The 25,770-nt window shown below is 44.2% G+C and overlaps 3 protein-coding genes across 12 annotated transcripts in view; 1 reads left to right on the top strand and 2 right to left on the bottom strand.

The window, feature by feature from the left end:
• Window positions 1-308: 308 nt before the first annotated feature.
• On the top strand, window positions 309-11,295 carry cd99l2 (CD99 molecule-like 2). 4 transcript variants are annotated; one of them, XM_028973523.1, is made up of 12 exons: window positions 309-579; window positions 2,362-2,418; window positions 2,829-2,879; window positions 3,024-3,119; window positions 3,760-3,867; window positions 5,303-5,377; window positions 5,598-5,660; window positions 6,068-6,139; window positions 6,260-6,310; window positions 6,435-6,557; window positions 6,667-6,732; window positions 8,009-11,295. In XM_028973523.1, the coding sequence occupies exons 1-12, from the start codon at window positions 522-524 to the stop codon at window positions 8,068-8,070; spliced, it is 882 nt and encodes a 293-aa protein (XP_028829356.1). In that variant the 5' UTR covers window positions 309-521; the 3' UTR covers window positions 8,071-11,295. The 4 variants fall into 4 exon arrangements, with proteins under 4 accessions (XP_028829356.1, XP_028829370.1, XP_028829364.1 ...); XM_028973537.1 differs by lacking the exon at window positions 3,760-3,867; XM_028973531.1 differs by lacking the exon at window positions 5,598-5,660.
• mtmr1a (myotubularin related protein 1a) lies at window positions 11,180-25,770 on the bottom strand. Of its 7 annotated transcripts, XM_028973316.1 has the most exons (18): window positions 25,460-25,770; window positions 24,644-24,749; window positions 24,411-24,440; window positions 23,558-23,581; window positions 22,763-22,819; window positions 21,798-21,867; window positions 21,600-21,694; window positions 20,345-20,452; window positions 19,551-19,652; window positions 19,389-19,472; window positions 18,456-18,605; window positions 18,171-18,359; window positions 16,425-16,610; window positions 14,824-15,030; window positions 14,597-14,689; window positions 14,262-14,375; window positions 13,862-14,038; window positions 11,180-12,442 (listed from the first exon to the last, which is right to left on the bottom strand). In XM_028973316.1, the coding sequence occupies exons 1-18, from the start codon at window positions 25,582-25,584 to the stop codon at window positions 12,275-12,277; spliced, it is 2,085 nt and encodes a 694-aa protein (XP_028829149.1). In that variant the 5' UTR covers window positions 25,585-25,770; the 3' UTR covers window positions 11,180-12,274. The 7 variants fall into 7 exon arrangements, with proteins under 7 accessions (XP_028829149.1, XP_028829156.1, XP_028829165.1 ...); XM_028973323.1 differs by lacking the exon at window positions 23,558-23,581; XM_028973332.1 differs by lacking the exon at window positions 24,411-24,440.
• The window catches only part of mtm1 (myotubularin 1), a 35,737-nt gene continuing 23,808 nt past the window's right edge, over window positions 13,842-25,770 (bottom strand). The window contains exon 16 of the transcript XR_003749196.1: window positions 13,842-13,861. The gene's annotated coding sequence lies outside the window, so the exon portion shown is untranslated. The remainder of the gene's footprint in view (window positions 13,862-25,770) is intronic.

The following is a 25,770-nucleotide window of genomic DNA, read 5'->3' as shown; positions in this document are numbered from 1 at the left end:
AGACAGAGTCAACTTTATATTTACTTAATTTAACAGCTAAAAATTCCCAGGCGTTGTTGCAAAAGTATTTACTCTCAGGTGTTAACAACCTCCTGTTGTGTATACAGTAAATCAATAGAGTCAATGAAAGCGTAATATAGTAATTTCAGTGTTACGTTGTGCATAATGTTGTCTGTTTGGGATTATATGAAGCCAGCAATTTAATTGCTATGTATTTCATTCGGTAACGTGGTGAAAAAAAACCCAAAAACAACAACAGAGTTTGTTGCGGAATTAAACACCAACCTGGCAACCCCGGCGCCGCCGCTGTAACGTGACTCCCCCACGCTGCCGTCCGCGACTCGGTTCTTCTCGCCCCGCTCCGTCCGCGCCGTCGCAGCAGCCGACTGTCGCACTGCCGCGGGTGTAGTCGCTCGGACGATCCCAACCCGAACTTGCTAGGCCCGGCGGCAGCGAGGAGTTCTTTTTTTTTGTGCGCGTGTGCGTGTACCGAACGCGACCGAAGCTCGGGAGCCGGCGTCATGGCGAGATTTTTATTCTGGGCTGCGTTCGCGGTCGCCGCTCTGCTCGCAGGGGAAGGTAGGCGCTCTCGCACTCTTTGTTGGGGTTTGGGGGTTCCATGCCGACTTCATCAGATTTTGTGTTTGATTTTTTTTGGTCGACCGGCCTGCGTGGCGGAATAACGGGATCTCGCCGCCGCCTTCTTTCCGGGGACCGCAACATCTGCAACACCGGCTACAGTTTCTGCTTTGTCTGGCAACATTTTACAGCGTTTTTATAAAGCAGGGTCTGTGGTCACTACGCTGCAATGTATTAACTGGTAAGATTTACTGTGACTGAATCAGGGATATCGATCCTAAATATAGGGCTGGCAGACAAAGGTGGGTCACAGGGTCTCTTGGACATTACTTTCAGATTGAAATCATTTTGTGCTGTTACCATATCTAATGAGCATATTCCTCCCCATAGTTGTATGAGGTACGTGTGTATTTGTACTAACCGGGATGGAAGATGACGAGCCCAGAGAGGATCAGACATATTGGAAAAGCATTGCGCTCCCTAACAATGAGCCCCCACCCCTTTTTTTTTTTAAATTTTTTTCTCCAGGTAACGCATTAAAAGGGTGTGTGTTCCCCTCGCCGACGCACATCTGCACGATGGAGAGCGGGGCCAGGTGCGGCAGATGGCAGAAAGGCTTTTTCTTCCTTTTGGGGTGGGGGGGGACTGCGGTATATTAGGGCAGAGCCCGTCTTGTTTGACAGGGGAGGGGTTCGCTTGCCTGCTTCTTGCGCCTGGGTGGCGAGAGGAGGGCGAGGGCGGTGCAGCCCTTCGTCTCTGGGTTTGTGGAGCAGTGGGGCTGTCTGGCTTTTAGTATTCAGCGCAGGTAATGGTGTCTCAGCAGAAAGAGCGCATTCCCCCTCGGAAACGGCCGCAAAAGCCGCATTATATCCTTTGAAAAGGCTGTTCGGGATGAATAGAGCAGAAAGAGCTGCGATGTGTATACACACACACACAGACACACACACCCTTCACGCACATCCCTTTCACATTTGTAATTAGATCATTTCTCGTGGCCATGTGTCAGGGCAACTATACACTCCCCTAATTGATTATTTATTACTTCATTAGGGTGTGGCCGCGGAGATTCGGGGGCCTGGCGAATTTTTAACTCTGTCTTATAATTTCTCGGCTGATGCGTATGTTCTGATTGGCTGTTTTTTTTTTTTTTTTTTTTCCTGTTTTAGGCCTTTCACTCATACCTCTGTAGAATGGTCCTTGGTAGATAATAACTGACACGCGCAGCCAATGCAACATTGATGCGATGCAACTGAGAAACATTGTCCACCGCCATATTTGAACGGACTTTTATTTGCTGGCGGAGCAAGGATGACTTTGGCCAACGGATGAGCAGTAAACATCATCCCAATGAGGGTGAAGGCAGTCCGAATTTGAAATGCTTCTGGAAAGCGGGAGCAGGTAGAGAGTGTGTTAGGGGCTGCGTCTGGAAGGGCCTGAATTGGGGGTGGAGGGCTTGCTCAGCATACGCAGACATGTTGCAAAACTCCCGAACTAAGAATATGCGCAGGAAATCCATAAGCCAGACATTTAGGAACAGAAGGGGAACCAGCGACTGGCGTGTGTGGTCAGAAAACCAGCTTCTGGTGTGGTAGTGTGGTTGTGCTTTATTTTTCAACCGTTTACATCAATACAGAGTGGGCTGCATTTCCTCAGTTGTAATAATACTCACTACAACGTTACTGTCGGCAGTAACCTGTTGAGTCAGTAAAATTGGAGTATCTTCATGCTTCCGGCCATTTTAATTTGCTAGAATAACTCTGCTCTCATCTCCTTTTCTTGCAGTATTGTGTCAAGATGAATTTGATTTGGCAGATGCGTTGGGCGTTGATGATCCAACACGTACGTAAGACCAAAAACCGAATGTCCACTTGCAGTTTCACATAATGTTTTGCAAGGAATATTATTTGCTAGTATTTATGGTGGAATATTTTGGAAATCATGGATCATAATCATGATTGTTGCACTCTTAAAGTGCATGTTTTTTTAATCATTTTAATAATATGATATCTTTTTGAGAGTATATTAATTAGTGGGTCAATATGGATTATATTTACATGCATTGATTGTTCTGGTTCTCTTTACGTGGCTTTTGTGTTCTAACGTTTGGAATACACAGAGAACCTATTGAGGATCAAACACAAAATTCTTAGCAGTTTATTTTTATAAAAGTATATATTTAACTTTCATGCAGAAATCATATTAAATTGGTATAGTTGAAATTCATCTGTGTAAATATCTGTGTTTCTCAGCCACACAAAAACCTAAAGCGCCAGCAGGAGGTGGACCCGCTGCAGGAGGAGGTGAAAATTCATTTTCATAGGTTAAATTATCATATCTTGGGTATGTTCTGCCTCTGTGGAGGTACATGGAAAGGAAGGGAGATTTCGTAAAAGAAACGACGGTTTATCAGTTCAGCTTAATATTGCAAGTTTTGCACTTCACAGGTTTCGACCTGTCAGACTTCTTCGAGAAGGCGACCACCAAAGCACCCCCACCACAGGCCCCCACCAAAGCACCAGTGAAGCCCAAGCCCAAGCCAGGTATGCTGAAAATCCTGGGGAACATATATCTAAATGGCACAACAACACTTAACCCTCCAGAATCAGTGGTCTGATTCCCACTGATATCCTAACTTTTCTATTCTGTAATTAAAACCTCAGATCTGTTCTCCCTCTGTTCTCTCTGCTAAATCCCAGGACCACAGAACTCCAGAATTAGAAAATCCCTCAGTAGCGAATTTTTGCCTCATAAATCAAACGTCCGCTAAACTGAAGGGACAATGCGATCACCTTAGCCCTTAAAATTCAAAGCAGCTCAGCGTCAGAACTTGATGTAATGGAATATATATATATTTTTTAATCGGATCATTATGCAAAAGAGATGTTAGCTAGTGTGTCTCTAACCAAAACATGTAAATTATTCCGACCCATTTAGCATTACTAATCACTGTGATTGGTGAATTAATTTTTTAGGGATCTGGCACACAAACCAGTGCTTTTCTACAATTTAAATATTTTTTTCCAGAAGTTGAATCAAAATGATACAAAAAAACGTAGATCTTACTGATTGCTTTGCACTCAGTCATGGCAACGCTCAGCCCCATAATTCACTCACATGTTCTGTCTGGAGCGACGCTCAGCCCTACTAGCACCACTAATCCACTAGTACGCTTGCTGACAGATGACCTCCACACTGACTTGTTTGGGGCCACGGTCCGGCCGGGTCTGCTGCCCCGCACTACTGCCAAAGCTCCCAGAACTACCAGTCCGCCCCGCAGGGCCCAGCCCGGTTCGTACCAGCTGAAATTCTGTGGATCCACCCACGTTGCATCTGTGTGTGTCTGTCGCTTCATGCTCATGGTTGGGTGGCCACTTCTGCTGCCGTGTCTGAACACTCTACGGAGTGTCTGTTCCTAGGAGTGGCACCACAACCCTGGTGCATGTGTTGTATGGTGTCTAGATTTATGTGTTGTTGTCTACCAGAGTCACCTCCATCTCAAAGGGAACGGAAGTGCTGTATCTCACAATGGCATCGCTTTGTGCATACAATGAAGCCGTTCAACAAACACTGAATTTCTGATGCATGCCCACTGTATTTGCTTTTTCCTTCATTTTCCTTCATCTTCATTCAATACATATGACATTAAGCTGTCTGTATACTTGTTAGAATTGCCATCATGTGCATAATTCTGATCATTTGAAGTTGCTTGTAGCACGGAACCCGCAATTTTGAGAAAGGAGGATATTTTTGCCATAAGGTGGTGAAGCAGGTGAGCAATCTTAAATTGTGGCTCCATGCTGGTCAGCTAAAAACCAGCTATTGGCCTTACACTGGTTTGTTTTAGGCTGGATTTCAGAGTGCAATTCAGTTGGAAAAATCTGCAGTCAGACATAATGCACTCCCAAAATGGGGGTCAAAACTGTACGTATCGGTGCTGTTTACACACTTCAAATGATTGAATATAGTAATTTATACAGATAAGTTCTGAATCATTGTCAGTAAGCTAAATTTGTGAATGTAGTTAAGACTGCCAGCCAGTTATTTCTTTGCATTGAGCACTGCCATCTTGGACTTAAAGCCCCCTATGGAGAGGTTTGATTAACCCAACATTTCCCTTTACTGCAACTACAACCATAAGGGCTAACAGAAAATGAGTCAACCTCTCACGGGCAAATTAAATGGATGCTGGTTGGTACCCCATGTGATGTGATGTAAAAACTTCCCTCCCTATTTTTATCATCTAGACCCATGCTGTCATAAAACGTTTCTATAAATGATCTGCCCACCAATGCTACACGCCATTTCAGTGTGAAATGCAGAAGATGTAGAGCTTGGATATTAGGCTGTCCGTCTAAAACTAAACTGTAGCTCTCTCAGCCGTCACTGGTTGGCCATTTCATGGGGGGGAATAGATGCCTGACGTCTCTTCTGCTGTTATCAGGGCACCTAAAGCATCTCAGGTGAAGCTGGGAAGTGTTCAGTATTTCCCATCCTGTGCTACATTCTCTCCATGACATGTGATTAGTTCACTCCTTTACGAACATGAAAGCTGTTTAAACCATCATCTGTAGTTTGAAGAAACAATGGGAGATAATAATCTTTTTATAGATTTGTTATGCAAGTTGCCCGTGATTCACTTCACCATCCCATATTCATCTTGTTGGACGTATTCTCAACTGATGATATTTGGGTCCATGAGTTTAAAATGGATTTTTTAAAACAGCTGCGGACGACTTCGACCTTATGGACGCTCTTGACCCCAACAATGACATTGGAGGAAAGGACAAGAACAAAGGAAGTGAGTACCTAGAGTAAATCCAACAAGTCAGGCCATTAGTAAGTCTGATTTTGTGGGGGTTTACTGAAATGTGCTTTGTAGAAGCAGAAATCTAGATGTCGACAGTTCAAGCCCACCCTTACAGATCCTGCTTTTAAGCTTTAATTAGCCCCCACTGGCCAAATTTCATAATCCCACACCGAATGTTGGGTACCTTCATGAAGTCTTGTGTTCTTGTCAGACAAAGGCTTTGGAGATGGAGACAGGGGTGATAGCAAAACCAATATCAGAGGAGGCAATGGTGGTAAGAAACCCCTGTCGTAAAGCTGGGGAATGGCTCTTCCCATCTCTCTCTCGCTCACTCTCTCTCTCTGTCTGTTCATTCCTCCTCCTCTCACAAGGGCTCTCTTACATTTAACAAGGCCTAAAACAGAGTCTTGTGCGATCGACAGCAGCATGTGCGAATCGTATTATTCTTACTAATGCAACCCACAGTGCATCCATCCATAGGAGGACTTCTGAGTACCAGACTTAACAAGCTGAGTTCCTGTCTGACTTCTAATGGACGCTAACCTTGCTTATTCCTGTGTGCTTTCATGTGTTTTGGCCGTCTGGTCTGGCCTGGGCATTTCTGGGGCCATGTGCATGTGCCACGGTCACCTGGCGGTTGCGTTTTCGTGTCTGTGTATCTCATCGATCTTCTTTTCATAGGTGGTCAGTTCACAGACGACGATCTGGCTGACATTGGAAAGGGTGGTGGGTACAATCCAGACAAAGGCCGAGGTGATTAAGCACAGAGTACATGCAATAATTGGGATGTTTTATAAGTAATGATAATGACATAAAAAGGTTGTTCATGTGGTATGAAGAGCATCTGCACATAACATCTGTTTGCCTTTTCAGGAGGTAGCAAGGGGGGAATGGGAAGCGATGACCTTTCTGACAACGACTATGGTAAAAATGAACAGAATAGATCTTATTCTAATGTATTACAGCACCAAGGACAGAGAATTTCCGACTTTTTCTCCAGTCACTTAATAATAATCATATGGTTTGAACCACACCTGTGTCTTCACAGAAGGCTCCATGGCAGAGACTGGCACAATCGCCGGCATTGTCAGCGCTGTTGCCATGGCACTGGTGGGGGCGGTGAGCAGCTATATCTCCTACCAGAAGAAAAAGTTTTGCTTCAGCATACAGCGTAAGCGCAACAAAGAACATTATTGTCCGGACGTCGAGGGAAAAAGCATGATGCAAAAAAAGATTTATTGGTCTCACCTGCGGCTCATTTCTATTGCATTCTGTTACAGAGAGTCTCAATGCGGACATGGTGAAAGCAGAAAATCCTGAGGCAGTTGTGGCCCAGGAGCCCCCAGGTAGAGATGAATACATAGCTATTATATTTCTTTCCCTTTTGAACTATTATTTATGCCAATGTTAACACTAACACGATGAGTAATATGTTATTTATTAGAATCCCCAAATGGTCAAACCTGTGAGCATCCTTAATTATATTCGTGATATGAATACAGTGCATCTGGAAAATATTCACAGTGCATCACTTTTTCCACATTTTGTTATGTTAGAGCCGTATTCCAAATGGATCAAATTCATTGATAAAAAAAAAAAAAAAAATTCACATGTACATAAGTATTCACAGCCTTTGCCATGAAGGTTAAAATTGATCATCCTATGCACAACCCAAGCATGAAGTTAAAGGGATTTTCTGTAGAGCTCAGAGACAGGATTATCTTGAAGCACAAATCTGGGGAAGGTTACAAAAAAAATTCTGCTGATTTGAAGGTCCCAATGAGCACAGTGGCCTCCATCATACGTAAGTGGAAGAAGTTCAAAATCACCAGGACTCTCCCAAGAGCTGGCCAGAGAAATCTGAGCGATCAGGGGAGAAGCGAACCCAATGGTCACACTGTCAGAGCTCCAGAGATACTCTGTGGACAGAGGAGAACCTTCTTGACGGACAACCATCTCTGCAGCAATGCAGCAATCAGGCTTGTATGGGAGAAATGGCAGATGGAAGCCACTCCTTAGTAAAAGGCGCATGGCAGTCCTGTTCAGCAGGACGACAACCCTGAGCACACAACCAATAAATCAAATGAATGGCTTAATCTCTGGAGATCTTAAAATGGCTGCACCAACACTTCCCATCCAACCTGATGGAGCTTGAGAGGTGGTGCAAAGAGGAATGGGACAACCTGGCCAAGGATAGGTGTGCCAAGCTAGTGGCATCATAGATTTGAGACTCTGAGGCTGTTATTGCTGCCAAAGGTACATTGACAAAGTATTGAGCAAACACTGTGAATACTTATGAACATATAACGTTTTGTGTAGAATTCTGAGGAAAAAAAGAATTAAATCTATTTAAGGCTGTAAATAACAAAATGTGGAAAAAGTGATGCACTGTGAATACTTTTTCTTCTGTCTGGTGAGTTGCATTTGGTTCCTTCTTTTGTGTATCTGATATGAAACAAAGTGTTCAACTTAAACTTTGATTCTTTGATAGCTAATGCAAGGATGTCAGAAGGGGGTATTAATATATATTTTTGGGGTCTTGCTCCTTGTCAGTTGAAAAGGTTGAAATAATAATTTCTCAGCAGACCTCCTGATTGGAGCCTTTTCCCTCTTTCCCTCCAGTCCAGGAGACTCTTCTCCAGCCGCCCAGCGCAGAGCCGCCTACGGAGGAGAATGCTGTGTAACATGCAGTCCCTCTGCCTGCCACAAGGGGCAACACTTTTACAACTGTGGCGCCCCCAATGCAAAAACACCCCTCCCTTCACCCATATGCCACCCCTGTGAAATCTGCTTTGGTCTCATTCACTTGTATTCCAGTACTATAAAGATAAATAGGGAAAACAGGAAAAAAAAGAAGAAAAGAATGTAACCATATGGTTTTAGAAGTTACTTTTTATTTGAGAGAAATCATTTTTGACGCACATGGGTGGGGGGAGCTTTTGTAACTAGTAACTATGTCTCTAAACAGCACCTTCTTGCTAGTATATTTGTATACTTTAACGAATGTGAACAACCAGCAAATTGGACACAGAAACACAGAACCAGACCTTTTTTAAAACCGTAGGACGCATTTTAGCCAAACGTTGGGGGCTGACATGCCAATGGCACTTCCACAAGAACACATGTTAGTCACGTCAGTTTTGGCTGGTTGTAGATGGAAGTGCACTTACAGGCGACTGGTTTGACCCCATGAACAAAGATCCCCTCTTATCCTGTGTCAGCATAAACCATCGTTTTTTTTTAAGGGTTTTTACGTGAATTGTATATATGCTTCGCTTTTACAAGAGTGTTGTGCAGTGGTATCTTTTTTTCGACTTGATCATTGAGGCTTTGAAGAAGGATAGGAGACCGTTACGTGGATGATATTTGTTTGTGTGTATATTAGTTCTGTTCTGATGTTAGTATAGTAGGGCCTTCTCTCTCAGAAGTGAACTGAATGTGAACTTAACAAAATGAAGTTTTTCCGCCTCCTTTGCTTATGAAGTGACACTGACAACAACGTAGCGACTGGAGTGAGTTTGGTGCAGTACAGCAAGGGTGTAATCTCGGGTACTGATACGGCTGCAGTGGGTTGCTTCAGTAGTTAGCTTGTGTAATGCTTGTGTATATAGCCGTGTGTGTATTTACGGGTTTTTACTCGAATCACGTTTGCGTAGCGTTGAATACCGGCATTGTAATTGGTGGATTGTATTTGCGTACCTGTGTTGCTCACACATGGCCTAGGTACTCTTGGCCATTTGGGTTTAATCTGTGTTAGTAGTTACTAGAATGTCTTTCAAAGACTCTTCCCCCCCCTTCCCAAGATCTATGACTCTATGCTGCATAGGGATGTTAAAATGGATCTCGTAATTGATGCATCGCGATGCAGACGTTGACGATTCTGTATCGATGCAGTGGAGAACATAATGGATCATATCATAATGTTATTGCTTGGTGATTTTTTTAAAAAGTTAAAAAAGTTGTGATCTGAGCACAGCGCCGCCGGATAGCAGTAACTCTCATCTCACTTGCGTATTTGAAAAAATGTGATGCTTTGAGATGTCTAATCGAATCACTGGCGTGATGAATCGCAATCCAATCGAATTGTGAGACCAGTAACCAGGTTCGCATCTCTACTGCTGCACTCCTGTTGGTTCGGCCTTGTCCACACTTCACTTATTGCCACACCTTGCCTGCTGATTCAATACCCAACTGTAGTCTCCTCTCCAGACTGAGGTCCACTTAATCTTACTCACCTCCTTAATGGTGACGTGAGCATAAATTCAAGGAAAAATATCACACCGGGATACTCACCACGACGTTCACAATATTTTAGTGGAACGATGTTTTAGATGTTCAACAGATATTATGTATTCGGTCTAAATATTGCATTTTACTGCTAAGGGAGAGGAGATTACGATGGGGAACTGAATTGTGACCTCTATGATTCAGGTGCTCCTGCCCTGAACTCCTGAGCGTGCCCACACTGGTGCTGAATCCCTTCTAAGCCTTACCCTGCCAACGCTAACAAGTTGCACAGTTCCAACTCGCCAAGTTACACCTTCGAGTGGGAGATGGCAATCTCAGAACCTTTTCCTGTTCCTACTTTCATAAATGGCTTTAGACGGGGTCATGCGCATCACTGTGAGCTAATGGTTCTTGTTGCGTTGTACTACGGTTACTCTCGTAGCACGCTTAAGTGTCATCACAGGCGCAGTGTCTTTATTCCAACAGCTAATTGTCCCCTGGGATTCTGAGAAATTGCCATCTCCCCCTTTAAACGGATCCCTGTAGCGCGACGCTACCTGTCGCACCGCAGCAACAGCGCCGCCTTCCGGCGAGTCCCACAACCAGCTTTGTAGAATGGAATCTAGAAGAATGTACCAAACGTCTGTCGCCACGTTGGGGCGTAGTTTTGGACCGTTTTGTGCTTTTTTTTGATGACTTTATGTAGTCTGATGTAGCGTACACCGGTGCTACTGTAGAAAGGAGGGGGGAAGGAAACACCAAAGCATTTGGCATTGTATTTGAATTTGCCTCTTTAAGTGCGCGCATATTTCATGGCTGCTAGAAATTGTATTTTGACCCTATACCAAAAAAAAAAAGGTTATGGAACCGTCTCAAACTGTTTTACGAAGGTGTCCACAGTTCTCAATTCTCAGGACTGTTGAACTCCATTGGCTGGGCGGCTGTTCTCGACAGGGATTGGTCAAGATCCGTAGCTCATCAGTGTCTGAGGTTGCATTTTTAGTTTCCGTGGTTTCCCCAGGCCCTGTGGCACAGGCTGGTGTAGGCAGGACGTTAAGAACGTGCATGTTTCAGGATTTACTAACAGCTCCTTCTTTAACTGGGTTAGATTGCTCCTGGTTTTGCGGGATTTTGTGCGGGATATTCTTTTTGCAAGGCCCTGGGTTTTACACTGCCAGTGAGGTAATGCAACCGTTCCTACCCCAACCGTTTTAGTTATCTTTACACACACACAGAGAGAAAGGAAAAGTGCAACGTAGTTTCCCGTTGTGGCCTTTAGCATGGGATCGTTACAAGCCTTCACCCGTGCCGGTTTACTTTTACACAGACTGGCTTTGAAGGATTAACAGTCATGCATGCGTCCAATCTCTCTCACACACTCATACACACTCATACACACACACACACAACATAAATTAAGATGAAATTTACTGACAATCTGCACCTTATCTCTGTCCTGATGATATTCAATTGAGATTTTCGTAGCACACAACTGTACTAACACGTCGGCTACTTATCACTGGCAATACATTAGAGATTATGAACTGAAAAAAAAATGAAAACTTGTTTTTTTTTTTGTTAGATTTCTGTTTTATTCTTTTTTTTTAAACTGGAATGTCAGAAGTGTTACTCTAGGCTCAATACTTTGTGGGGTTTTCATATTAAATAAACAATAACCAACATGCTCATGTGTACAGTTATTCATTATTACATACATGGAATAAAGTCCCATCTCAACAAAGAAAGGAACACAAATACAAAAAACACGACATGACAAAGGGCTGAGTTAGACACAGTAAAATTATATAGGTAGTAAACAGATGCAAATACATAGGAAACAGCAATGGTTGAAACAAAAAAAACTTGAACGATGAATGCAAACAAGTCTGGTTTTCATTCAGAAGCTGCACGAGAATATGAGAAAAAAATACGATGACTGGCTGCTGGACTGAATGCGTCGACCCAGTTCATCTGTTTCATAATGCCACCATTCATTTCATGTCTGAGGGCATTTCCAGTTCATTAAAAAGCCTCAATTTTTAACAGAAAACACTAGATAGACTGTATGAGGAAATACTTGGATGTTGCTTTCAAACACCATTTAAGCTTTCTGAAAAGAAGCAATAAATAAAATTGCAATTTCCACAATGTACATCATATGGTTGGCATGTTTCTGATTTCAAAATGTTCTAAGATTATTGGCAAATTAATCTGCCCACTGGATTAAATTGTGTGTGTGTGGGGAGGGGTACAAAAAGAATTAAAGATGCAGGCACATGGATGAAAAGTGCTCTTCTGTTGTGGCAGTGGAAGAACAGTGTGGGTTCTTGTAGGAACACTGTCGTACAGTGTGTAAACACAGGCCTTCTCTGGCTGCAAAACTACATCAATTAAACATTAAAACCATTAATTTAATTAGAAATATATTAATTCCATCTTTTCATGTCATATTTACACATCAGCTGTTAACTCTAATGCATTTAGAGTTGTGCTAAGTGCCCCCTTTCACATTATTTTGCAAAATACTACAACAAAACATTAAACTACAGAAAAAAAGAAAGAATTAATAAAAACAATTTTTGCATTAAAAGGGTAAAGGGTGTGTGTTATTGTAAAGACTGTTCCATGATGCGTTCAGGCAGCGCGTGTGTGGCAGTGTGTTCAGACGGCGGAGTGCAGGGGTGTGCCGCCGTGAGACGGGGAGGACGTGTGCTCTGAGGAAGAGGAGATGGAGTGTGATGAAGACACCTCCCTCTGCAGCTCTTCCACCCTCCTCTGCAGCTCGGTACGAAGGAAAAGCAGCTCCTTCAGGTTCTGATGGACGGGCATCTGCAAACCAACACACACACACACACACACACACACACACACACACACACAACCAAAATAAAACACACAGAATGTGACGCTGTATATCCCCTATCCTCTTACTGTAAGCACACATAAACAGTATTCAACCCCCATGTATTTTGTTACATTCCAACCAGTAATTGAAATGTTTTTAAATGTCACTTTATCTGATGGATCTGCACAAAATATTCTAAGTTGTTGAAGTGAAATGAAATACTGAAAGTAATAAATCGATAGATAAATTGATAGATAGGCAGGTGCATGCATTGAAGTCCACCTGTAAGTGTCACATGATCAGTCAGTATAAATACACCTTTTCTGAAAGGCCCCAGGAGGCTGCAATATCACCAAGCAAGTGTCAGCACACCATGAAGCCCAAGAAGCTCTCTAAACAAGTCAGGGTTGGTTTATAAAAAAAGATTCAACTCTTTGATGATCCCCGGACCACCTTAAAATCCATCATCTACAAACGGAAAGAACAAGAAACCCACCAAACCTCGAGACAGGCCAAGAAGAGCATTAATCAGAGAGGCAGCACAGAGACCAAAGGTGACCCAGCAGAGATTGGGGTATCTGATCAGGGGACAACAATAAACCGTACATTCCATGGAGCTAGGCTTTATGGCAGGATGGACAGAAAAAAGCTCAACTCAATTGGCCAACTCCACAAAAAAAATGCTGGAGCAAACCCAACACATCCTATCACTGTCGAGGGAAAGATGGATGGAGCTAAATACAGGGATTACAGGGAATAAGTCTGCACTGACGGTCACCTTCCAGCAGGACAATGACCTGAGGCATACTGCTAAAGCAACACTCGAGTTTAAGGGGAAACATACACATGTGCTGGACTGGCCTAGTCAAAGTCCAGACCTCAATCCAATTGATTTATTGGCATTTATAGAATTTATCAGGCGGCCTTATCCAGAGCAACTTACAATCACTAGTTAAAGGGACAGTACCTTTAACAGCAACTTAAGTGTCTTGCTCAGGGACACAATGGTAGTAAGTGAACCTGTGTCTTCTGGTTCACCGGGGCAGCAGTGGCCTAGCAGTTAAGGAAGCGGCCCCCGTAATCAGAAGGTAATCAGAAGAAGGGGGGGGGTGAATACTTTTTCTAGCCACTGTCGTCTCCATAAAAAGTTTCAAATGTGAGGATCCTGATGACAGACAGCCCTCATGTATGCTACTTCCTGATTTTGGATTATTTAAATCTGTCAATACATCACATGCACAAACATCATTAAGATTATTACTTCATATTTTATTAATATTCTTATCATTATCGTTATTTATCTAACTGCTGAGGACACTTTGAAAATGCAGCCCTTTATTTTCACATCCTATACACAGATACGCTGATACCTCAGACACACACACACACACACACACACACACCTGAGGCCTCATGCGGGGATTCCAGCGTACGTAGTAGCTGACCCACAGCTCCAGGTGCCTGAGGCTGGCCAGTGGGAACAGAACATGGTGCTCATAGTCCACAAAGAAGGGGTTACTGAAGTCCTCCGGCTGACTGTTAACATACGACCACAGAGACGCCGTCTTGCTGTGGACCTCCTGAGGAACAGAAAGGAGGAGCGACTCAAATTAATGTGCTAGTAGCCTAGTGGGTTAGACACTCGCCTATAAACCAGAAGTGTCTCCAGGGGGACTGTCCCTGTAACTACTGATTGAAAGGACAAGGGCGTCTGGTAAATGCCACAAATGTATAAAATGACAACTGAGATGCACATATAGTTATGTGACTCTATAGAAATCGTCTCGTTTTGGGTGTCCACACCTTTTCCACCCGCTCCTTTTCACTGTTGTAGAGGAATGTACCGAAGAGGCAGCTGTAGAGGTGGTCCAGGACGGTGATGAGGAACAGCTCATTGAACTCGAACGCAGAAGGAAACTAGACGACAACAGAAGCGAAAACAGACTGCATAACGCATTCGTCATCACTACGCTGTTATTATGTGGTGGCAGCGATGCCTACTGCATACAGATCTAAAAATACTGAGGATACATGAAGTCCACCATGAAAACGGGAAAAAGAGAGTGCTGTAACCCCCACTAACAATAAAATCATAATATTACAAAAAACACTCCATTAAATGAGTAATAAATACTCACCTGTCGGGTCATTTGCCAGACGCAGTCTATAAACTGAACAAAGAGCGGCGAACGCTCAGAGTTCGCGTGATTCTTATCTCCGTGACCCACTCGCTGTTAACACATGACAAAATCAGATCGAGATCTGCCCATACAGTCATAAGACAGGTTGTTGTATTTTTATTTATATATTTTCATTCCCAGTGCGGGGGGACGATGCCATATGTGTGACACGCGTGCTCTCTCACCGATGTGAACTTGTGCCCGAAGCTGATCCACTCTTTCTCCAGCAGCACCTGGAAGCCCCTGAGAGTGCGGTAGTGGCTGTCCAGCATCAGCATGGCCAGCGAGGTGAGCTGGGCCGTGCGGTCCCAGCCGTCACTGCAGTGCACCACCACCGAAGTCTTTCCCGACTCCAGCTTATCGGCGATGCGCACCGCACCCGCCAGCAGGAGCTGGGGGGGCGAGAATGAAAGAAGTGTAAACCAGACAACAGTGTGAACGGGCACAGGAGAGGTCGGGTTTCAATTTAATGGTAATTCTTCTCCTTCCTCGAGGTTTAAATAATTCTGCAGATCTACAGTGAATATTAAAACACATAACAAGGTGCTAGATTAGTGTAAATTTAAGTGGCGTTTTAGGGCCACTGATTAAAAAAAGAATAAAGTCATATAATTACAAGATTAAAGTTGCTAAATTATGAGATATTAAATGTACATCTACTGGCTTGCTCCAAACATGATCTCGCTGTACTTGTGTAGTGACAATAAAGGCATCATTCTATCTATTAAAGTCATTACAATATTAGTCATAAATTTAGGAGTCCATATGCCAAATTGCATTGGGTGATCAATTGCTGTAATGTACTACTCCTTCTAGATCAATCACTTTCAGGGTTAGTTTGATTGTAACTTTGAACCTCTTTGAATGGCATGTAGGTGTATCCAGCAGTATTCCTGTGTAAAATATTTCATTGGACTCTGTTATGGGTTCAGGCTTTTATTCTGAAGTGTTATAAACTGATATAATGTTGGATTTGGCCACCTAATTTCTGAAAGCTCATTTAAACGAACCGCTTTATTTCAGTGACCGTGCAGTATATCCACCATTCATGACCTTGTGCCATCAGAGTATTCAAGTATTTCATTGTTAGTGGCCTAGCGGTTAATCATAAGGTTGCTGGTTCGAATCCCGAACTGCCAAGGTGCCACTGAGTTGCCACTGAGCAAAGCATTTCACGCTCACTTTTCACTAAATCCAATATGAAAGTATAATGTGACCAACTCTAACTCCTTAGTGACTTCCATGACAATGACAAAACATTTACATTTACAGCATTTATCAGACGGCCTTATCCAGAGTGACTTCAGTAGTACAATCAGTAGTTACAGTCCCCCCCAGAGCAACTTAGGGTTAAGTGTATTTGCTCAAGGACACAATGGTGGTAAATTGGATTTGAACCTGGGTCTTCTGGTTCACAGGCGAATGTGTTACCCACTAGGCTATTTCCACCCTATAAATAAACATGTCGGAGCATGTCAAAGATTTTTTCACATAACGTTATTATTTCATTCTCATAATATTATGATTTTTATGGAAAAAAAAAAAACAAGGATTTTGAGAAAAAAGATGCACAATTACGAGAGTAAACTTCATGAGCATTTATGCTTGTGTTATTATTCTAGAAATCCATTATTTTTACATTTTTCATGAGTGGCCCTAAAATGCTGTTGTACGTATGCAAGTGGCTAGTTTGGAAACAACTTATTGTGGTCTAATATTTTGATCAATTTCAGGAAATTTTCCATGTGTGCCACGCCAACTAGTTCTCATCGTGTGTCTAACTCACCCTGATGTACTCCAGCCAGTGTGTGGAGTCAATGGCGGACAACCAGCGTGCCTCGTCAATGGTGGGGTACACCACCTCCTTCAGCTTACGCAGGGACTCGCGCATCACGTGCATGTTGGGGATCTCGAGGAAATTCAGCTCCACGTTGGCATAAAAGTTTTCACTCTCATACCCACCGTCTTTCGCCTGGGTGAAAAACACACAAGTATAACTGAAGCAGGAAAAAAAGGTAATTAAAAAGGTAAAAAGTATGACTGAATCGATTTTAAAAAATTACATTAATTGCAATAAATATTATTACAAAATATATTATAAATAGCTATAATCATCAGTGTCTCTTCACTCCATAATGGACATTTACTACACACGCCGCATCCGGAAAGCCTTGAACTGCCAGTGTTACCTTTGCACTGCCAGTGTTACCCTTGCACTGCCTGTGTTACCCTTGCACTGCCTGTGTTACTCTTGCACTGCATGTGTCATTCTTGCACTGCCTGTGTTACCCTTGCACTGCCTGTGTTAGCCTTGCACTGCCTGTGTTACTCCTGCACTGCCTGTGTTAGCCTTGCACTGCCTGTGTTACTCTTGCACTGCCTGTGTTACCCTTGCACTGCCTGTGTTACTCTTGCACTGCCTGTGTTACCCTTGCACTGCCTGTGTTACTCTTGCACTGCCTGTGTAACTCTTGCACTGCCTGTGTTACTCTTGCACTGCCTGTGTTACCCTTGCACTGCCTGTGTTACTCTTGCACTGCCTGTGTTACCCTTGCACTGCCTGTGTTACTCCTGCACTGCCTGTGTTACTCTTGCACTGCCTGTGTTACCCTTGCACTGCCTGTGTTACTCCTGCACTGCCTGTGTTACTCTTGCACTGCCTGTGTTACTCTTGCACTGCCTGTGTTACCCTTGCACTGCCTGTGTTACTCTTGCACTGCCTGTGTTACCCTTGCACTGCCTGTGTTAGCCTTGCACTGCCTGTGTTACTCCTGCACTGCCTGTGTTAGCCTTGCACTGCCTGTGTTACTCCTGCACTGCCTGTGTTAGCCTTGCACTGCCTGTGTTACCCTTGCACTGCCTGTGTTACCCTTGCACTGCCTGTGTTACTCTTGCACTGCCTGTGTTACTCTTGCACTGCCTGTGTTACCCTTGCACTGCCTGTGTTACTCTTGCACTGCCTGTGTAACTCTTGCACTGCCTGTGTTACCCTTGCACTGCCTGTGTTACTCCTGCACTGCCTGTGTTACTCTTGCACTGCCTGTGTTACCCTTGCACTGCCTGTGTTACTCCTGCACTGCCTGTGTTACTCTTGCACTGCCTGTGTTACTCTTGCACTGCCTGTGTTACTCTTGCACTGCCTGTGTTACCATTGCACTGCCTGTGTCCCATGTTTGCACTTTATGTAGCCAGTTTGTAGATGTTGTACACGTGCACTTTATGTCAGTAACTTTGTTTGAATGTTACGTGTAGCACCAGGTTCCGGAGAAACTCTGTTTCGTTTCACTATGTCCTGTCTGACATGTGTATAGCTGAAATGCCATTAAAGTTGAATTAATAGTAAAAACTGACTAAAAATTGTACAAAAAAAAAAAAAGACCATGATTACTAGTTATCAGCTGATTGATAATGGGTCACCAACAGAATTATCAAAATATGTTACAGTACATATTTGTTCTGCCTTAGTAATATTAATAATAACATTTTTATTATTATTATTCCCACTGCAGAGGCCACTGTCCGTGCTCTCTACCTTGTTGGTGTCGGCCACGCTACACTGGCGGGCATCGAAGATGGTGAGCTTGTGTGACTGGGCGTTGGCGTCCATGATGCTCTGCAGGTAGCGCTCATCCTCCTTACAGCGCCGGTCCGAAGGACCCACCATCGGCTGACCACAGCGCACTATAGTGGCCTGGGTCTCAGGATGGATCCAGGAGAGGACCTGAGAGTGAACGCCCAGAGATGACGGCAATTCTTCATTTTCCTCACAGGCATTAGAAGAAGACGGACAGACACAGACACACACACACACACACACCGGGATACGGTGCTTGGCTCTGAAGGAGGCCACCCTCTTGATCTCGTCTTCTTTGATGTTGGTGGGGATGACTAGCAGGGCAGGGTAGGTGTCGCACACCTCGTAGTTGCTGTTCATCTTGCTGATGGTCCAGCTCTCATTGGGCAGCCCCTGAGACAGGACGACACAGGCAAACGACAACAAGACAATCACAAGTAGTTCCATTAATCCATTACACAACGAAACGTGGTGAGTAGTGGGCAGCCATGACAGTGTGTGGGGACGGTCCCTTGCACAGTGACACCATGACGGTTTGGGATTCAAACCAGCAACTTTCCGATTACATGTCCGTTACAGACCAACAGCTCTGACATGTTAAGTTAAGGTCTACAAAATACCCATGAAGGTCCCATGTTGTATCAGGAGATACAATTTAGCCTCACTGTGTTCTCCTGGTCCTAATGCAGGGCTAATTTGGCACCCGTGGATTAAATGATATGTTGTTTCTGCTGTTCACAAGGACCAATTCCGGTTTCAGTATTCAGTGCAAATCACTTCAAGAACTTTCTTTCTGTCTTTCTGCAATAAAATGCAAATTTCCGTCATGTAGATACGAGGTACAATACTTACGATGTATATTATTCCTTGTATTATATGTATTTAATGTAGACCTTTTATCTTTGTTTTTAAGCTATACAGTCTGCTGCTGTACACAGTTAACAAAATGCACACTACCTCGTTCCCCAATGGTCAGTACTTAATTAAAGACGTACTATACAATTAAATGCGTTTTGAGCCATAAAGTATAAGTCGACTGTCTCTGAGTCATAACATTTAAATTTCAAAAAAGAATGCCTCACCCCTCAGTTCCACACCCACTTTTCTGCAAAACGGGATCAAGGCTTTACTGTGCCGTTTCTGATCAGATACTGAATGCTTCCATCTGACACTCACCTGCCTCTTGTACTCGGCCAAGGGTTCGTACACCTTCCACCCGTCCACTGGATACTCCTCTTTATACTGGAAGGCGAAAAACGCCTGAGGGGAAAAACAGGAAGCATGACCGGCAGGTCATCTCACCAAACGGCCTTAAGGTGGAGTGACGTGTCGTCCTACCAGATCATGGGAGAGCGGGAAGGCATGCTTCATCAACATCTCCTCAAGCTCCGCCCTGCTCTGCTCCTCCTTCTTATAAGCGAACCTGGGGCTGCGCATGTCCTTTGAGGAGAGCATTTAGGAAACAATGAGCTGATTGGCTAATCTGCCATAACTTTTTAATTCATTTAATAACATGCTTCTCTTGGGGTGGCTCGTCTTCTCGTCGAGTTTTTGCTAAATCTGCACAGGTACCCCATGATGACGCAATGCAACTGTTTTTATGTATCAAGCAGCTTTACCACAATTTTTACTGTGGTGATTTAGAAATATAATCAGTTTTGACAGAACATCATAGATTGGATTCAGAAATTGTCCAGACATGGAAATTCATGTTGTAAGTGACTCTGGTAGCTGGAATATCTGTACAAATGCAAAAAGAATCTTTATCGGAAGCAATCAAGAGTTCCAACTGAATGATACTGTGTTCACTAATGTCCGTCACTTGATCGATTATTAGAGGACCATTTAAACAGTTTTTAACAACAAAAAAATGCTGTTTCTCAGTAATATAATAACAATTTCTATTCAATTTCATTCATTTAGTAAGAAACAAGGACATTTGTAAATGACCCTAAACTTTTAAATGGCAACATATGTAAATATTGTAATCATCATTGTTGTTACTGTGGTGATGAAAATCTATTTATATGTTTCAGCACCCCGACATGACATACGTCTGCCAAAAGGAGCCCACGAGCTGGTAGTACAGCCACTAGCATCACAGCGTCTGAGGGAACAACGTTGTGTCCCACCTTGCACACGATCTCCATGCCCTGTGTGCTCTCGCCGTGGTTCTGCACGCTGATGCTCTCCAGGCGGCTGATGGCTCCCAGGTTCACGTCCAGCACAAAGAATGGAGTCTGGAACAACAACGCTCATCAGCTCTTATTCACCATCCTGCATCTCCGTCAGCATCATGTGGCCAGCAGACCTTTAACATCGTGTGACCTGTGCATGCTGCTGAGAGTGAAAATGGAACATGGAGAGCCCTACAGCGGCCGCCCGGCACAGTAGCCGCTCCCAGAAGATGCTGGATTCAAGCGGCAACCTGCCAGAGCCAGTGTCTGGTTACACCATGCCGGCCTCCATGCAAGAGAACCTGCTCCACCTGTAGATACCAAGTGGCTAATTCTAAAACACGGCGAGTCTTAAATACAAATACTAATGCAAACCTGCCACACAATGGGGGACAATTTCAGGGTGCTGACTGAGACATGGCACAACAAATTAAAATCTCTGCATGATTTGGACTGGTAGTTATGTATATAGCTGAGACAGAATCATGCATCCCTGTAGCCTCGTCCCATTTTAAATAAATAAATAAGGTGTGACTCTTGTGTCCATTATTACTCAATCAACAACAGGACGTGGTTGGGTACTGGTGTTGTGTTGGGTTTCATTAGTGAACATTCCTCCTTACTGCTAATAGAGATTCCTAAAGCTTATTAGGGGACAGGACCAAAATACTGAATGTATCTAAAATAACACTTTTTTTTCTTATTATTACGGTTGGTCTACGTACAGCTTCCCGGTTTATTCTGAAATGAACTTCTGCCCCTGAACTTGAATGAATGGACAGATGCCATAGTGTCTTGTGAATCTACAGTGCCTTCACAGCGCATCACTTTTGCCACATCTTGTTAGGCTAGAGCCTTATTCCACAGAATTCTGACCACAACACCCCATAATGACAATGTGAAAGAAAGATTACTTGAGGTTTCGGCAAGTCAATTAAAAATAAAAAAACGAGAAAGCGGATGCATTGTATGTTGCACAGTCTCGAGGATTGCAGGGAACACGAGGAGGATGGGGAGAACCCATGAAAGCTTTTCTGGAACAACATTGGAAAATCTTTCATATCGTAACTCGGATCTGATGTGGATTGTAGGGAATGTTGATATTATGGAATAGGGTTCTACTCATCCTTATCTTATCCTTATCCTGTGACCTGTTGCTTTTATGCTGTACCGAACTCTGATGTAATCCCACTGAGGATGTATTCCATACCCTCTCCAGACTGATGAAGTAGAGTTTGTAGTCAGTGACAGTCAGGGTGCCGCTCACAGCCCCGGTGAAGGGACAGATGTACATCACTTCGGACGCTATGAGGAAAAATAAAAACGCCGTTACTGTCCAAGTGACACTGGTAGATGGAGAATCAGAAAATACAGAAAAAAAACGACCAATCAGAACACAGCAACCCACCTGTGACCTTGATGGTCTCTCCGGGTACGAGTGGCACCTCGTCCACCTGCGCTGGCTGGTATCCGAGCACCTGGCCCACCAGAGAACACTGTCAGATCTCTTCAACCTGGAGAACTCTTCTCCATGCTATATATATTTTTTTTTATACTAAACACCTTCGAACAAGTATGTGAAATACCTGCAAGCGGCCTAACCCATAACTAATATTATGGCCCTATTGGCTCCTGGTTGTCCTTGTTTCTTTCCTGTGAGGTCACATCCTGCCAGAGTCCTGCTGCCCATTTTTTTTACACCTGTCTCTTATGTTTCCCAGCCTATTTATACCCCAGTGTTCTTCCTTCCTGTGTTTGGTCTTGTTGCTGTATGGTTCAGATGTCCAGACTACATTTTACATTTACATTTGCAGCATTTATCAGACGCCCTTATCCAGAGCGACTTACAACCAGTAGTTACAGGGACAGTCCCCCCCCTGGAGACACTCAGGGTTAAGTGTCTTGCTCAGGGACACAATGGTAGTAAGTGGGATTTAAACCTGGGTCTTCCGGTTCACAGGCGAGTGTGTTACCCACTGGGCTACTACCACCCTACATCAGTATTCTTCAGCATACATGAATCCATAAGATGAGGTCGAGTATTGCTTTGATGGTGAATGGCATTAAAACAGGTCTGAAACACATTTCTCCTTCTGTTCTTCTCTTACACAAACGCACTGACTGCAGTCGCTGTTAAGTTCATCATCATGGACAACATAGAGAGACCATTTTTGTATGACTGGTATCTGATGCTCACTGATTCTTTCTGTCCTGTTAGTAGCTTTAGGTCCGTCCAAACGTGACAAAAATGGTCAAGAATACGTGGATTAATGAAATCAGTGTACATATACTTACTTTATGTGTGTGGGTGTGTGAGAGAGATAATAACGGGACAGTTAGTAAAGGACAGGGTTAAAGGTTAAAGAGACTTGCCAGGAGATGAGGCGCAAGCTCAGAGTCACTGTCACACTGTCCCACCTCACACGCCTCCTGCTCCAGCACCGGGGGGCAGGACATGACACAGAGCGGACGCCGAAAAAGAACAAGCAAAAGAAGAGGAGGAGACAGATATCAGACATGAAAAAAAACAGAGAGATGAGAGCAGGTTAGCAGTGCGAGAGTTACGGTACTTCGAGCAGGAAATGCTGCAGGCGGTGACAGAGACACTTGAGGCCATAAAGGTCAAATGCCCACACAGGGACAGGAATGAGATGAGCACAAGTGCTGCGGTTAGACAGAGAACGTTGTGCAGGTACGCCAGAACAACAGAATGTACAAAACCATTTCTGTTGTTATATTTAAATGATTAAATCTAACGACGATCATATTAATGAGTATGTTGATTATTATAATTCATATATTAACAATATATTAATAACATGTCAGTAAAAAACAAGGTAAGCTTTTAAAAGACTTGCAGGAAGTCAGAAATGAATATTATAGCGATTAACTGGCTTAATGAGGTACCGCGAGATGGAACGTGGTATTAATTTATTCTTTTTTTTAACAACTATACTAGCAGCAACAAAACGGGGTCTAGTGGTGTTTGGGACATCAGCAACTAATATGGCAGGGGGAGGAGTCACCTCACTACTGTCCCCATTTTCATTCGGGCCACACCGAGGTGCCGAGCGGCACACAGGAAGTTGTCACAGAGAGAGAGAGAGAGAGAGAGAGAGAGAGAGAGAGCGAGAGAGGAGGGACAGCGTGCAGTACAATCCGTCTTACCCTCAGATTCGGCCTCTTGGACGCCTGCAAATTACAGCCAGAAACCGGAATAACGGGGAGTTAACACACATGTACATGCAACCAAAAAACAGAGGATGCAGACATACAGACATGACGGATGCTGGTGACAAACAGTGCACAATCACAGGCAGTCCCTCGTAAAAAAAAAAAAAAAAAAGACATTTGACCCTGAATTACTTACTGTATGAATAAATAGCTTTTCAGAAATTGAACATTTCAGTATCCTTGTAGGTCATTTTCTCATAATCGGAGATATTCTATTCATGATTTTCGTGAGCTATCATCAACATACAAAAAATACATTGTGTGTAATAAATATAGCAAATATATAAGTGAACCTTTTTGAATTTTACTACGAGAATAAATGACCCCCCCTTGTTTTTTATGTGCTAGTATTAAAAGCACATAAAACACGAGAACATCATTTATTATGTGAGCACTGGTGTGCAGATGGTTACGTTCATATTTCAATTACAAGAAAATAACATTTTACAGGGCGACTGCAGTTGTGTTAATCTGTAGTCGGATGAAAAAAACAGGCCCTAAGTTAGAAAAGACAGACGTTGCTCCACTAATCTCCCACGAATCCGGATCCTGCTGTGTTTGGAGAATCGCGGCCTTAAACAAAACAAAAAAAAAAAAACTCACCATACGTGTTCTGGAACCCGGGTGCACGGCTACAACCCCACAATGTTCTTTTTTTACGACTACTCCCACCACAAGCGGTGCATTCGAGTGCCGATGAATGCAGAAGAGAGAATGGCAGTGGCCACATTTAAAGCCGGAAACACACACACACACACACACACACACACATGACTGCCCGACTTACCGTCACCCTGAAATCAGGTCTCTTCCCAACCTGTCAGCCAAAAACACACGCATCACCTCCAAAAATGGCCACGCTTGTCTGAGCTATGACGGATAGGTGAGCGACTGGGACTAAACTAGCGTATTATAAACACGCACAAACAATAAATGGACACGCACACGATGGACACACGTACAGTACAAGACGAGCTCCACGTGGGATCACATGAGTATGAAATCCGACATGCTACACACCCTCAGGTCTCTTGAGGGGACGTCGGGTGGGATGGACGCAGACATTTGGCTGTTGAGGGTGGCAGCGATCAGTTGTTTACACCACTCCACATGGGAGCCTGTAGGGCTACAACAATAGATAAATAGAACACAATATTAATACACATATACACACACACACACACACAGTATATATATACAGTGGGGCAAAAAAGTATTTAGTCAGCCACCAATTGGTCAAACAGCCACCACCAACATATATATATATACACACACACCCACACACACTTAGTCCTACTTAAGGTCATGAATGCTGGAGCAAATGGAGGTGCATTTGGAGCGCGCAAACTCAAGCCACACAGGGTCCGAGTCAGGGACTCGAACCCGCAACCATGGAGTTGTGAGGCTACGCTGCAAACCGCCGCAATAATTACAACATTCATTATTGTATCATATGCCTATGTACAGATAACGCCCACTGAGACATCTTCTTAGTGATTCTGGGTCATGCAACCACTACAGTGTTGTTGTTGTTATTGTGATGCGGGTTATGAGCAGTAAATGTATGGAGACGATCCGATGCTGATGATGCTGGAGGACGAGGTGCCATTCAGCTGCATGGCCTCCGTCGAGAGGAGAAGCTACGACGTATAAATAAATTTTATATATTCAGAGATTGCTACCGATGCCGATGCACGCGTGGACGTCGCACGCAGAGAGCGCCGCGCTTTTGTTCTGGCGGCCAGCGGACCGGGGTGGGACCCCCTCGCCATCGCTTCGAGCGAAAAGGAAGACGGAAGCCGCGCTGCGATCGGCGACGGCCGAGTTGACGCGCACCTGTCCTGCGTGTCCGCGCTCTCCTGCCGCGCCCCGCCGATCGCGCCCAGGCTGCGCGGCTTTCTGCTCGGCACCGCCGGCGGGGGCGGCGCGCCGGGGCTCTCGGCGCTCGGCTGCCGCTCCATGCGTCCCCCCCTCCCGCGACGATGTGCTGCGTCGCCGCTGCTGCTGCTGCTGCTGCTTCCTTCCTGGCCGCCGCGGAGACAGAAGCCGCTTCCTGTGGAGACGCGTCACGGCTGCTGCTGTTTATTCGGTGGAGGAAGCGGCCATCGCAGCCGCCTCCTCCTCCTCCTCCTCCTCCTCCTCCTCCT

This window comes from Denticeps clupeoides, chromosome 1 (genome assembly GCF_900700375.1).
Source record: "Denticeps clupeoides chromosome 1, fDenClu1.1, whole genome shotgun sequence".
NCBI classification, from domain to species: Eukaryota; Metazoa; Chordata; class Actinopteri; order Clupeiformes; family Denticipitidae; genus Denticeps; species Denticeps clupeoides.
Note: the sequence above shows the minus strand (reverse complement) of the source record. Positions and strands in the feature narration are given on the sequence as shown.